Raw genomic sequence first — 14,255 nt, forward strand, 5'->3', positions numbered from 1 at the left:
CTTAATAGATTATGATCAGTTAATTTCTGTTGAAGTTTGGGGTTTTTCCTTTTTCTAGAGAGGAAGCCAATTAAATTTCTTCAATGTGAAGCCATGTCTTGAATCTGCAGGAGAGTCTAGGCATTATTAATTTAATTCAATTTAATTTTTAAAATTACCTTTTTATTCCATGAGGGAATGGAAAGAGTAATTTAGCAACAGGCACCCACCTACCAAGCAAATGCCCCAGTGTACTGGTATTTATGGGTCCTGCTTTTGCATCCCACTGTTGACCAACCCTAGCACTGCTATCAAAGGGATGAGATGCAGCCGTGGAAAATAAAAGCTAGGAACAGGGCTGGTGATGTGGCCCATCAGGTAAGGGCACCACCTCCACAACTGATGACGAGAACGTGATCCCGAGGAGAGAACCAGTTCCCGCAGGCTGACCTCTGATCTCCACACTCGTGCTGTGGTACACGCATGCATGCGCACACACACACACAGACCCTTGGTAAAAATTCTACCCTGCGAAAATATTTTTTATTTTTCCATGCTAATTTAGTGGGCTCCCCTATACCCATTTCTCTCCCTCGTCCTCATGACACCTGATAGCACCTGTACCACCATCCACCTCCTCTAACAGGTCCGTCCGTTCTACTGTTCTTTGTGACCCTGCCTTTTCCCCTTCTTGTGGGCCACTTTCTGATTTTGTCCCGGCTCACACACACACAAATTAGAAGCTCAGATGTGCATGAGAGAGAAAGTGCTGGACCTTATCTCTTTGAGCCTGGGTTCTATTGATTTTTTTCTTTACAAATTTTCCTTATATTTGTGGCTGTATAAAATTCCTCTGTGCATCACGGCTGCAGTTTTGCTACCCACTCATCTGCTGGTGGACATCTAGGTTCATTCCATTTCACTATTATGGTGAACACAGTGGCATACACAGAGGTGGTAAGATACCGAGCTGTGTATATTAAACGTTTTGAGAAAAATGGCCTTATGTAACTCAATATAGTAAAATTTTAATAAATGCCAAAGTCACCCCCCTCACATGGCTATTAAAAACTATCCAAATAAAGTAAACACATCATGTTAGCTAATATCTTTTATTGTCAGACTTTGTGAGTCAACAAACACCACTTTCATATAGCTGTCCACAGGGATAAGGCAAATTGAACTTTTCTTTGTGAGTAGACTCATCCGGCCCACCTTTATAATATTTCCATATAAAAATAAAAGTCCAAGTCCAGATTCTTTTTCTTCTGGTCATAAAGGCTGTTATTTACAGGTGCTGTGTTCAGGCCACCATCGTGAGCTAGGGATGAAAGAACGGGTAAATTTCATTGAAGTCTTGGCCTCAGCATTCAGGGTCCTTTAGAGGTCTGCTCGGGGGTTACAGGGTTTGGGGAAACAGCAGCTCTCCCCATTTTCAACATGGCTATGATGTCCAGAGAGATGATACAAAACTACCCTTCAGAGGAGACAACAGAATTAACTTAACTTTTAGAAATAAACGACTCCAAAGTGACTTCATATTGTTCTACAAACAGCACTGGGGCCAGCAGTTTAAGAGTGGTTTATAAATTATCTCCACGGGCTGCGGACCTGCTGGGATACAGCAGTCACAGGTCGCAGCCCTTGCAACATGTAAAACGAAACCGAGTCAAAATGTCTCTTTCCAAAATACAGCAAAGACAGGAACATCCAGGGTCCTGATGTGTTAGTAAAACCACCTTGGAGCCTATAGCCCGGAACTATTAAAATATACAGACAGACTGTTTACATCATTGCACATCCTCTTCCCTTTGTGTTTAACGCGCACGCAACAACGATTAAAGTGTTGAGTGTATGAACACACGCTCGGGCAAGCACAGACGTTTAAATGAAACAAAGCAAACTGTTAATACCCGTCCATGAGGAAGGCTGCCAGCAGCACTCCGACTACGACACACTGTCCCCTTCCGCTCTGTCTCCCCTCCCGGCTCCCTCACCTTCCCTCACAGTCGGGAAATCAGGCTGGGAGGTTAGTGCACAATCAAGCTCTGCAGATTCTCCCAGAAGGGGAAAGTGCATTCCCTCAGTAGCACAGTTAAGGTCGATTAGGGTCGATTCTGCAAGTTAAGGCACTTCTGGCTGCTTTGGTGGCAGCATGGTTTTCTCCCCTTTCTTTTTTTAAGGCAAGTATCTATGAGTACTAAAGCTTTAGAAATTGTGCAGACGGTTAAGGTTGACAGCTTAATACGTGATCACTGAAGTGGATGGGGGGGAAAGAGTCCCGGAAACTCCTCCCTCTAACAACTGGTTTCCGAAGGCCTGGGCTGCTGTGTTTCCAAAGCTGGGTCAGGACCTGGCGCTGGCCTGGGCACATTCAGATCTGAAAATGACATGGGCTTGCTTGTCTTCACCTGGAGCTGCCCTGGCTGCTCACGGAACGTGTGGTGCTATAGCGCTTCTTCACAATCATGCTGATGTAGGCTTTCATGAGCTTGGCCACATCCACCACCTGCCGGGGAGAGCAGAACCGCACAAGGTAGAGACCAGATCCAAGCACCTAGCTCTGCAACATCCTCTGACTATCCTCCATGTAAGAAGCAGCAGCTGCTACGCTAAGTCTGGGCTTTAGACTCACAGGAAGACAAGGGTTCAGCTGACCATTTCTACCCTGAGAGTAACGTGGAGCTTTTCTAAATAGAGCATGCAGCACCTGGTGGCTCCGGCACAGAGAGCAGGGGTTTTATTTGATGCAAGCTGTCTGGCTTTGCAGTCAGTACACCACAAGTACACTGGACACCAGAGTTTGTACTTTAGGATTTGACCTACTAGCCTCACTGAAAATGGTGAAATTTGGAAACCACATCAGCCTTTATAGGCTACAGTCGCTAATTCCAGTCCATTCATTTGGAAGCAGCGGAAGAAGCCGAAGGGAGCTTTGGGGGCCAGGACAGGGCTATGACCAGCTGGCCTGATGCCTAGCCCACTTCCATTGCAAACCACACATTTTCCCGAGCTGGGATCTTTCATCAGCATCTTCCAATGATGTTGCCACCCCTGTTCTCCCTTCCCTGGCCAATCTGACTGTCAGCCTGGGCAGTGCAAAGGCATCTTACTAGGCTTCTGTATCTCCTCCTGCCCTTTCAGTCTCACCCCACATTGATACTGGTAAAGCCGCTGCTGTATTGTATTACAATCCCAGATTTCACGGTAGGTTCCTACCTTCCATGGGATTCGACTAAATGGCACAGCCCAGCAACAGGACCCTCCCCTGTCACAGAGTCTTGGGCCCTTTCTTCTCTCTGCATACTTTCCTCAACAACCCACTAAACCTCATCCCCCACCCCACCCCACCCCAACAGTTCTTCAAATGCCCTCCGACCCACCATCATAGCTACCATACAATTCATCCTTCTTTACCATCCTTCTTGGTAGCAGTGCCTTTTGTGGAGGCCTCATGTGGCCTCTTCATTTATTATTACAGCTACTCAAGTTTGGAGCTGCTAGCATACAGATTCAGTGGCTTTTTTGAATATGATTTTGTGATCCATCAACTATGGCTAGATGGGAGGTCCCTCAGGTCCTCTGTTCTGTGGATGCCATTGAAGTATAATCATCTGTGTGTGTGTATGTGTGTGTGCACATGTATGTCTTATTTGGCTTATTTTATGTGTTTTGCTTGCATGCACGTTTGCACACCTCTGTTTTGCTTACATGCATGTTTGTACACCTCTGTTTTGCTTGCATGCACGTTTGTACACCACATGTCTGACTGGAGCCTGAGGAGGTCAGAAGATAGTTGTGAGCCACTGTGTGGTTCTGGGATTGAACCAGGGTCCTTTGCAAAAGCAACACGTGCTCTTAGCTGCTGAGCCATCTCTCCAGCCTCCAGAGTAGAGTCTGATTGCTGTGGTCCTTTGCCTTAATCTCCTAGTCTCTGCAAGGTGTCACTGCCAACTGAGGAGACTTGGTCAAAGGTGGCCAGGAGATGGGGGCACTGCTCTCCTCTTTGACAGAGATCCTGAATGAATCCTGTCTACCCTGCTTCTGCCTCTTACCTCACTCGTTTCAAAGAGCAGCTCCCGCTCATCAACCACGATCTTGTACGTGTTGGCCAGGGGTGCCCCGAAAGAGAGGATGTGCTCATACTGGAAGACTTCTAATGGTTTGCCCTCTCCACGCTTGTACACCGACACGGCGTCCGCACTGACGCCCAGCCAGAGTTCCTGGGGGAAGCCGCCTTCCTTGCACTGTAGGGGCAAGAGAGTCACTGTGAGTCAGCATTGGACAAGGCAGGGCAGAACACATCCTAAGACACAGAAGCCACAAGACAGGCACCGAGGCCAGTGCTTGATAGATGATGCTGACCAAAGTCAGCACGCCAGTACAGAGACAGGAGAAACTGAACCTTGGCGCACACTGGTTGATTTCTGACTGGCTAATCAATTTTAGGGTTTGCAGAAAGCCAACTGGTGCTCTACTTCTTCATAAGGCCTCTCTCCACCTTGAATTAGCTGTTCTATTAGAGGCACCTGAATCAGCCACATAGAAGAAACCCAGGACACACCAGCTGGGAAAGCAACTGAACAGCAATGCCAGGCACCTTGGGGAAGCCAGCTCTGCTCTGCTGTTTCTAGGTCTGTCCTCAACCTGTCTGGACTGGTTTACCTAGGATCATAGAGATAAATTCTCCCGATCACTGTGTGTTGACATCAGTCCACAAGAAGCAGCCACGTGTTCAGTGTAAACACACTTGACGGGCCTAACTACAGAGCAAAGGGAGAAAAACAAGAGCCCGTGTAGGGAATAGCAACGCAGGAATGATAGGAACCAGAGCATAAAGGGGCGGCGTACGTTTGGGGACACAGAAGAGAGAGTACAGAGGGCACAAAGGGCCTTATTTGTGAATCAGAGCAGTGGTTCTCAACCTTCCTAACGATGCAACCCTAATATCATTCCTCATGTCATGGTAGCCCCCAACCTTTTTCGAGGCAGGGTTTCTCTGTGTAATAGTCCTAGCTGTCCTGGAACGAGCTCTTGTAGACCAGGCTGGCCTCGGACTCAGAGAGATCCGCCTACCTCTGCCTCCTGAGTACTGAAATTAAAGGCATATGCCACCACCGCCCGGCCCAGAAAGTCATTCTCGTTGCTACTTCCTGACTGTAATTTTCCAACTGTTGTGAATTATAATGTAAAATATCTGTTTTTTCCAACGATCTTAGGTAACCCCTATGAAAGGGTTCGCGACCCACAGGTTGAGAACTGCTGCATCAGAACAAACATAACCATATCAACCAACCTACCACACCCAGAAGAGCATCCTACCAGAAGCAATTAAAGCGTTTTGGAATGTGTAATCAGTACTTAGATTTCTGGAAAGCTTCTACTTAAAGTCATCAAAGACCATGCTAAATTGCTGTAGCCATAAGAAATCTAGAAGCTCATTTGTACGGGGGCTGGGAAACTCAACCATTTTTGTGAGGGGTGGGGGTGTCTCGGGCCTTGCAGGCCTTGTGGTCTCTGGCACTGACTAGGGCCTCCACAGCTGCAGAGGAAACACACACGGAGGTGGTGGGATTTGACACGCAGGCTAGTTTGACAAGCGTACCTCTGCTCTACACCACTGGGTTACACTTCCTTCCGGGCAGGGATCTTAAGCAGGGGAATCAGGAATTAGTACTGGGTTGAGGTGGTGGCAAATTCTACTTTCTAAGATGCTGTTCCTTCAAGCAGACATCATGAGGCAAGGGCAAGCTCGGCGTTTCTAATCGGGTTATCTAGAATCAGAAATGTCTTAAAATCTGTGCTGACTTGAAGGACTTGGGCACTAGGGACTCAGGATGTCACTCAGTGGCAGGGTACTCACACGGACCTGAGTTTAGTCCCCAGAATTCAAAAAAGGAAAAGTAAATATATTTTTTAAAATTTGGATTTTGCTGCTGGGAGGTGGTGGCACACACCTTTAATCCCAGCACTCAGGAAGTAGAGGCAGGTGGATCTCTGAGTTCGAGGGCAGCCTGTTCTACACAGTGAGTTCCAGGACAACCAGGGCTACACAGAGAAACCCTGTCTCAAAAAACCAAAAACAACAACCAAAAACAATGAGGTTGGATTTTTGCCTTTAATCTCAGCCCTTGGGAGGTGATCTCTGCCCATCTGAGGTGAATCAGGTTTACAGAGTTAGTTCCAGGCTGGCCATAGTTACACAGGGAGACCCCATCTGGAAAAAGACAAGTGAGGAGATGGGGTAACGTGAATTTTGGAATATTCTAAATTATCAGACCAGGGATGCTCAAGCAGAAAAATTTGTGCAAAAATTCTGAAATTAGAAAAACTGTTAATCTGGGATGCATGTATAAAGTTCCTAAGTGAATATATAAGTCTAAAAACAAGGCTTAAAAAAACACAGATTTTAATAAGTATTTTAAAAATTAGATTAACAGCTTGTATTAAAAAAAAAAGAGTTATTTAAGACAAGAGACATTTAAGGCCTGGGAGGTGGAGAAAGGAGTTCAAAACCACCTTCAGCTACAGAGCAAGCTGGAAGCCAGCTGGGCCAGGTGCTAGTCTACCTCAGCACCAGCAGAAGTCAAGCCAGACAGCCAGCCAAACACAGAGACAGAAGTCATTCTACTGATGATCCTATTGATAGAAACATTTGCTACAAAGGAAGAGAAAAAAACCTTGGTGGGCCAGCAACACGGCTCAGTGGGTAAGGGTGCTTGCCGCCAAGCTTGACTACTTCAGTTCAATCAACTCTGGAGCTTACACAGGGGTCGGAGAGAACTGACTTTGATAAGTTGTCCTCTTCCACATGTGACACACACATACACACACACACACACAATAAATAAATAAATAAATAAATAAATAAATACATGAATAAAGTTGAAAACAACAAAATAAATCAAAAAGCGCCTTTGGGAGATGAAGAGGCTAATGGTAAAATCCAGGAAGCACAGGGCCAAGAGGTCCATTTTTTGTCCCTCTTCCCCCCAGTAGAACCTGGCAAGGTTCAGACTCTGGCACGGTGTGGTCAGGACGTGGCACCTGCCGGCTCACAATGGGACATTACAGCGACCAGCGCTCACCTCCACATCAAAGAGTGTGGATCCGTAGCCAGGCCACTCCTTGATCAAGGCCATATACTTGGCCATGGCTTGCTCCTGGTTCATTCCCTGCAGCTTCTTCCACTTGTCAATGATACTGGCTCGAGCCGAGCAGACTTCTTCCTTAATCCACATGTCCAGCATCTGCTCCTCCTCCGCTTTCTGCCGAACCACGGCCCCGGTCCGGAAGCTGCGCCTCAGCGTCCCCTCCAGGAAGCTGGTCCGCCTCTTCTCCAGGCGTTCATATGGGGTGAAGGTTTTGGTCGACTGACTGATGCGAGCTTTGAGTCTTTGCAGGGAGTAAACCTCCTCTAGGGGTGGGACTGAGGTGTGCAGGGTATAATCCCCCTGCAGGTACTGGAGTCTCAAGGCAGCCAGAACTTGCAGATTCTCTTCAGGGGCTGGGTGGTGGCCATGGATGACGGCTTCATGGGCCTGAAAGGTGAGAGGAGCTGCGGTCAGACAGCTGCTGAGTATTATAGGAAGCCCCAAGGCCAGCTTCCTCGTGCCCTGTGGACTGTAAGCTGAATTCCACCCCAGTGGAGCACAGCCCACCACTTTCATGCTGGATTTCTCTCCAGCAAAGCACGGCCTACTGCTTTCAAGGCAAATTCCTCCCCTGTGCAGGTATCCTCCAACACTGCAATACCTTTTATTCCTATGGTCAAGTGTGTAAGGTTTCCTTCCACAAAGTGAGCTGCTAGCTTTTCCTCGCTGGGAAATATACCGCCCTACCTAATCCCAAGGACCTGAGCAGTTAATTTATATGGCATAGTAACGGGCTTCACGCCTGCCTCAAACAAAGGAATCGGTTTCTCAAAGTCCCTTTTACCTGTTCAAACATAAACGCAAACTCCACGCTGTCTTTTGGCACGCTGTCGGTGTCCAGGAAGCAATAAAGTTTGAAGTAAAATTTCCATGGCGAGTCCCCAGCTTCTGACGTGGCTGCGAGCCTAAGACAGAAGCCACAAAAGACTCTGAGCAAAACTGGAATTGGGCTGCTCACTCTGAGGATACAGACGCCCTGCCTATAATGGTACTGGCACGATGTGGGGGAGATGACATAAGGACAGTCACACAAACAAACCAGCAAGACAGTACGTGTCAGAGTTCCTCAGTGCTTTAACCAGAGGGAAGGTGCAAAGAGAAAGCCTTCAGGCAAAGCCTGCTGGCAGGGACTCACTGAGGGTCCCCCCTGAACTGGTACCATAGAATTTGTGCTTAATCCACAGAAATGCTACTTGTTCACTTCCTCTAATAAATCTCGACTGAGTTTTCCCAGTTAAAATTGCGGTGAGTACTCAGTAGACTGCTGCTTTCGGATGCCAAGCGTCTTTGCGGAGTTAGGCAACCTAAGTCAGAGATCAAGGACGCACTGTTGAAGGGACATGATAGGCAGTTTTGAGAGCTGGGGTGCCGGTGTGAGTCTACCATAATTTCGAAGCTCATTGGTAGTAAGTGAAAACATCAGTTCTAAGAGGCATGGAATACAGGGGCTGGAAGAGAGAGAATGGGGGTGAAGGATTGAGGATGAACTAAATCAGCGTTGAGATCAGAGTTTTGTCTCTGAGTCAGGACATAGAGATGGCAGAGAAGACAAGGCAAATAGATTAATACAGGTTAAAACAAACAAACAAACAAAAAAAGAAAAAACCTAAAGGAAGCATGCGACGAGGCCAAACAGGGGGCATTAAATGTTCTTCCGGCACTGGAAGGCAGAAGAACTTACTTCTCAAACTTGGCCAGGACGTCAGCTACGATGGTCCGGCTTTCAATGGCCTTGTCCACGAGACCATTGTACTCAAACAAGGCAAACATGTTCCTACTGTCCTCCATGGCGAGGCCCCGGATCAGCTTCTCCACCACCTGCAAGACATATGAGGACGCCTTCACTTCAGAGGCTGTGTGCACTCACACACACACAACGTCGTGAGCTCAGAGAGGGCTAGTGGCATGGGAGAGTCCACACAGCCTCCTGAAACTGCTGCCTGCGTGCTGGCCCCGGAGCCTAACACGCACCTCTGGCTGCGTGCCGGCCCGGAGCCTAATAGGCACTGCTTTTTCTCTTACTCTCTTGGCAAAGTTAGCTTTACTTTCTTCTTGCTACCGCTGTGTTCCCCAAAATACTCCCCCTTAGGGAGAGGATGGGTAAGCTACTTTTATTAGTAGTATTTTGCAAAGCCATAGTTGGAAAAATGGATGAAATCCCTAAGTCCCATCTTTTATTTGATACAGTGATAAAGCTTGAGAAACAATAGTGATTCTGACTGAGGAGTGGTCCATTCAGAAAGGCTCTCCAGGCTTCGTTAGCAATACTGCCATTACCCAAGCTTCCACTGGGCTAGTTTAAAAGGACCGGGCAAAACGTGTTCATTTGATGTGGTTCTGTCAACAGCCTGTGGCCCAGGCGACCTGACACACCCTCTCACAGTGTTTCCTCTGTGGCGGATCTCTGGAGACAGTGGGTGGGATTACACATCAGAGACCTTGGCTCAAGCGGAGCTTTGTGTTTTCCCACATTTAACTGCAAGTTTATCTCTATATCTGTAAGCTTGCGGCTGGCTGCTGGTTGTATTTACTTCCTATTTGTCATGCAGATGCGCTGAGCATAAACACCACTGTGGTATGCTCAACCTGGAGGCCACGGGTGTCTGGGCAGGTGAGCATCAGGCACAAGGGGCTGTCAGCGCTCCCTACCTCCCCAGCTGTGGTGTGTGAGTTGATGGTGATCTTGCAGGACCCTCCGCCATGGCAGTACACCGTGGACGTCATTTCCTGCCGGTGGATCAGAGCTTCAATTTCATCTCGGGAAGGCACAAACTCTCTGCATTTGGTTTTCTTAAGAGATTCGTAGATAAAGAGGGCATACTTTTCCATCTCGGTTCCCGGGAACTGTTCCCGTATCCTAAAAGACAAAGGGGAACTGTGAGTTGCGCACAAAGGCTGACTGGCTTGAAGGAGCTGGGCTGTGGGGAAGGCTGGGCAAGGAGAGGTTAGGAGGGAAAGAGGCTGCCTCCTAGTGGTGACACGAGCAATTGTTGGGAGCAGAGAGACCCCGGATCCTGGATTTCTTGTAAACAACTTGTTTTCCCCTGATCTGAGTGCCTACAGCTGCTCTGAGCACGAGAACTTCAGGAGTTCCTGATGGCAGGAGAGTAGTTTCTGGTGGGTTTGGCTGGGGCGTGGCTATCTCTATATAATCTGCCCCTGAACACAATAAAGGGGGCATTCTTGGGGCTTTTTGTATCAGTGCTAAAAGGTCCGTGTGTCGGTCTGTCTCTGTATGTGTCAGTTCGTCTCTGCGTCTGTATGTTCAACCTCCGGGCCCCTTGCCCGAAGCTCGCGGACTGAGGTTTAGCGCATGGAACGCAGACACGGGGGCGCGGCAATTGGAGGTTCCCCACCAAGATATCGGGAACTAGGGAACGCTGAGAGGTGGCGCCCTCAGAAGGTGAGGGTGGATTGGTGTATGTGTTAATACTGACGTCCTTCCCTCGGGTTGGCAGCAAGCAGAAGTCCAGCCGAGAAAGAGGGGTAAATGAACAGGGTTGTCCCCGGCCGGAGGGGACGTATGTATTGGGAAAAGATAGAATGTATATAGCTAAAAAGATAAATGTGTGCAGATGTATGATATGTTGATTGTGTTGTCTTTTGTGTTCTGGACTGGAGGAAGACATTTGATTCTAGGAACTGCTAAGAAAGGTATTTTGACATTAAAATATGGGCTTAAGAATTTGATGCTTTGGAAAGGAGGTTCTGTTTTTGTCTCCACAGATGATGAGAGCCTAAGGATTTATTCAATATTCATGTGGTTTGAATTCCCGAGACCTCCTGAAATGTAGCAATGGAGTGTGAGCAGCGGTGGCTCCAGCGGCAGGCGCTGAGGCGCTGCGACGCGTGCAAACCCCGAGACCTGCCTCGAGGACCAGCGAGGCAAGAACGCTAGGCCCGCTTCCAGTGCAGGCCTCAGGGCGCAAAAGTGCGCGGCACACCGCAACAAGGCCCGTTGGCCCGCTGCTCTGCCCCACTGTGCCTCCACCTTCCAGCTTGGTGTGGAGTGGGGAGGGGGAGCCTCCGCCTCTTCCCTGTCACCGCGACCCACATCGGAGCGCAGCTGGAAAATGGCAGTAAATTGCAGTAAATACCCCTAAGAATGCAGTGCCCCCGCTCAGCAGGAAGTAGCCAGATTGACAATGCCCAGATTCCCTAAAAGATAATTTAAGTGGGGCCCCTTCAGCGGTTGCAGAGCAGCAAGCCTGCTTTCCTGAGTTCCCCTCCACTTCATGCACCAGTTTAGACCCAGAACGAATGCAGCTGGGGCTAGAAGGCAGCTGGAGCAGAGCTTTGCTAGGTGGCTGTGGTGGAAGGCACATTGCCTCAGCCCAGTCGGTGCCTAGCCTGGCGGATGCCACAGCAGTGCCAGGAGTAACAACAAGTGCTGGAGCTGAGACAAGCTGGAGCACAGACCCCACTGGGCTGCCCGAGAACGCAGCCGAGGGGCCAGGAAAAGAAGGAAAAGGCAGTGGCAGTTCCAGGCTCTGCACGCTGAAGAGTGCGGCAGAGCGAATTTAAATCAAATGGAGACTGCCCTATTGTAGGAGCAGGTGGACTTACAACAAATGTCTTGTTCATTATTTCATTTGTATGACATCTGTTAATATTGCTACTGCCTCTTATGTGGTGAAACAACTCAATGGTTACTTGAAAAGCCCTTGAAATGTGACAATTAGCTCACCAGATTGTAACTGTTTAGCCAAAGGGCTGGTTGAATACCATAGCTCAAATGGGAGGTTGGGTCCAGTGGTGATTAGGGACCCTACTGGTGGCAATCTTAACGCCTGTTGCCATGGGCATTCATCTTGGAATCCTGTGTAAGATCAGACAACCCACGAGAATGCAGCATATGGTCACTTAGCAGAAGCAGGATCAGCTGGGCTGCTAGGGAAGCCAAAGAGGTGCACGAGAGAGAAAGTGTCTTCCATGCACTCAGCTGACAAGAATGAATGTGCCACGGGGGTATGGCAGCTGGGGTATGTTATTTAGGGGACTGCTGAAGGAGCAGTGGTTTCTGACTTCTCCTGGGGTCATGGCAAAGCCACTCCTAAAAGTCCCGAGTTTGATATAGTCACACACCTCTGTTCACTTGAGGGGAAGAGGGTGTGTGGGAAATAGTATGAGGAACCAACAGTCTCTGGGATACTTGAATCTACCTGTCTTACAGACTTAAGTTGCTCTCTTGTGTTCCCTAAAAGCCAGTATTCTCCTGAGGAGATGCTGTCACTCTCTCCTGAGTACAGGTTCAATAGAGTGCTGGCCAAAGTGAATCTAGGTGCAGTAGAGACCAAAAGGCTGTGTGGTCAGGAGAGTCTTCTGCTTTATACAAAATTTAGGGGGGAGATGTTGGGAACAGTGAGACCCCGGATCCTGGATTTCTTGTAAACAACTTGTTTTCCCCTGATCTGAGTGCCTACAGCTGCTCTGAGCACGAGAACTTCAGGAGTTCCTGATGGCAGGAGAGTGGTTTCTGGTGGGTTTGGCTAGGGCGTGGCTATCTCTAATCTGCCCCTGAACACAAAGGGGGCATTCTTGGGGCTTTTTGTATCAGCGTTAAAAGGTCTGTGTGTCGGTCTGTCTCTGTATGTGTCAGTTCGTCTCTGCGTCTGTATGTTCAACCTCCGGGCCCCTTGCCTGAAGCTCGCGAACTGAGGTCTAGCGCACGGAACGCAGACACGGGGGCACGGTGCGCCACAAGCAGTCATCGGTGTCTTTTAAGGTCCAGCTTTCCCTGCCTGGGTTTACTTCAAATAAACAGCAGAAAGAAGGGCTGTTTGTGAGTGGGCTGCCGCCAGGTCTCTATGCAGCACCAGCACCGCTAATACAGGAAATGTTTCATGCTGCCTTTAACAAAAAGAAAGACCATGGCCTTGAACTCAAGAGGCCCACCTGCCTCTGCCTCCTGCAGTTTGCCGGGATTAAAAACATGTGCTACCAGGTACCCTTGCCTTTTGTTTTGTTGAGCTAGGGGTTGGTTCACTCTGTAGCCCAGGCCGGCCTTGATCTCTTGTTCCTCCAGCCTCAGCCTTCTAAGTGCTGAGCTTACTTGTGAGATATCTTGTGCAGCTTTAAGCAGTGTGTTTGCATAAGTTACGTAAAATGAGATTTTAACTGCTTTTGCCATACAGGAAGCAATGGGATGCAGGTCCAGGGCTACTGAGATCCACCCAGGTAATCATTTTGTTAACTAAATGTTTCCATAACCTCAGGCTATCAACCTCAGAAGAAAACCTATTAACAACTAAGATATATATATATAAAAAAATATCCAAGTTGGGGTTTTCTATATTTAGAGTAGTAGCAACCAAATGCACCCAATGTGAATGTATTAGAGTGCTGCACCAATAGTTGTTTGGATCCCTATACAGGTTTGGACGGCTTAAAGGGAGAAGGGGCACCTAAGGAGCCCGTTATGGCACAAGCTTCCGCCTCTTTCAGAGTTGTCCTCCCCCCCTTGCTTTCTTTACCTTTTCAGGTGGAACTTGAGGTACTTGAGGATCCCTCGGCTCGGCAGGAAGGTACAGCTGAGGCACGTCAGAATCTGCCAGCTGTACAGGTTGCCTACACTGCCAGGGTGGGGCACCTTATTGGTCTGCTTGATGAGCTGACAATACAATTCATCCCGCAGAGGCCGCAGGTCGTGCCCCGTCTGCAGGATGCCCTGGATGATGGGGATGGGGTCGGACATGGACTCCAGTTGCTGGAGTGAATTGAATATCTTGATAGCTTCATCCTGGAGGGTTGTGTAGCCTTTGTCTTTGAGCACTAGAAAAAGAAAATCAACAGCCATGGCTCAAAAGGTTGGAAGTACAAAAAAGGAAGGAGTGATGTGGGGGGCAAACAGCCCCTTCCTAGTGCAGTGTCCACCCTATTCCCCGTGTATTTGAATCAGCTGAGCAAAGCAGGAAAAAGAGCGGTGAGGGGACTGCCCTGCTCTGTTGTGCAGCTGAAACTTGAGCACACGAAATGCTCACTTGAACTTGAACTCCAGCTGGGCAGCTTCCTCACTTAGAACGCAATACTGTCCAAGACCTCTTGACCTTGATTTAATCCATTATAGCTTAAATCATTGCAAGTCAGAAATGCATTGAATGCAACAAACACCACAAACTCTAA

The 14,255-nt window shown here is 48.5% G+C and overlaps 1 protein-coding gene across 3 annotated transcripts in view; it reads right to left on the minus strand.

Annotated features, from left to right (window-relative positions):
• Nucleotides 1–1,084: 1,084 nt before the first annotated feature.
• Nucleotides 1,085–14,255, minus strand: part of Myo10 (myosin X) — a 202,338-nt gene continuing 189,167 nt past the window's right edge. For all 3 annotated transcript variants that reach the window (XM_057789533.1, XM_057789532.1, XM_057789531.1), the window contains 7 exons: nt 13,607–13,904; nt 9,783–9,990; nt 8,815–8,951; nt 7,918–8,038; nt 7,068–7,520; nt 4,035–4,226; nt 1,085–2,488 (listed from right to left, as the gene is read on the minus strand). In XM_057789533.1, the coding sequence (XP_057645516.1) occupies nt 2,387–2,488; nt 4,035–4,226; nt 7,068–7,520; nt 7,918–8,038; nt 8,815–8,951; nt 9,783–9,990; nt 13,607–13,904 (1,511 nt within the window). In that variant the 3' untranslated portion in view covers nt 1,085–2,386. The remainder of the gene's footprint in view (nt 2,489–4,034; nt 4,227–7,067; nt 7,521–7,917; nt 8,039–8,814; nt 8,952–9,782; nt 9,991–13,606; nt 13,905–14,255) is intronic.

Source organism: Chionomys nivalis, chromosome 15 (assembly GCF_950005125.1).
Source record: "Chionomys nivalis chromosome 15, mChiNiv1.1, whole genome shotgun sequence".
Lineage (NCBI taxonomy): Eukaryota > Metazoa > Chordata > Mammalia > Rodentia > Cricetidae > Chionomys > Chionomys nivalis.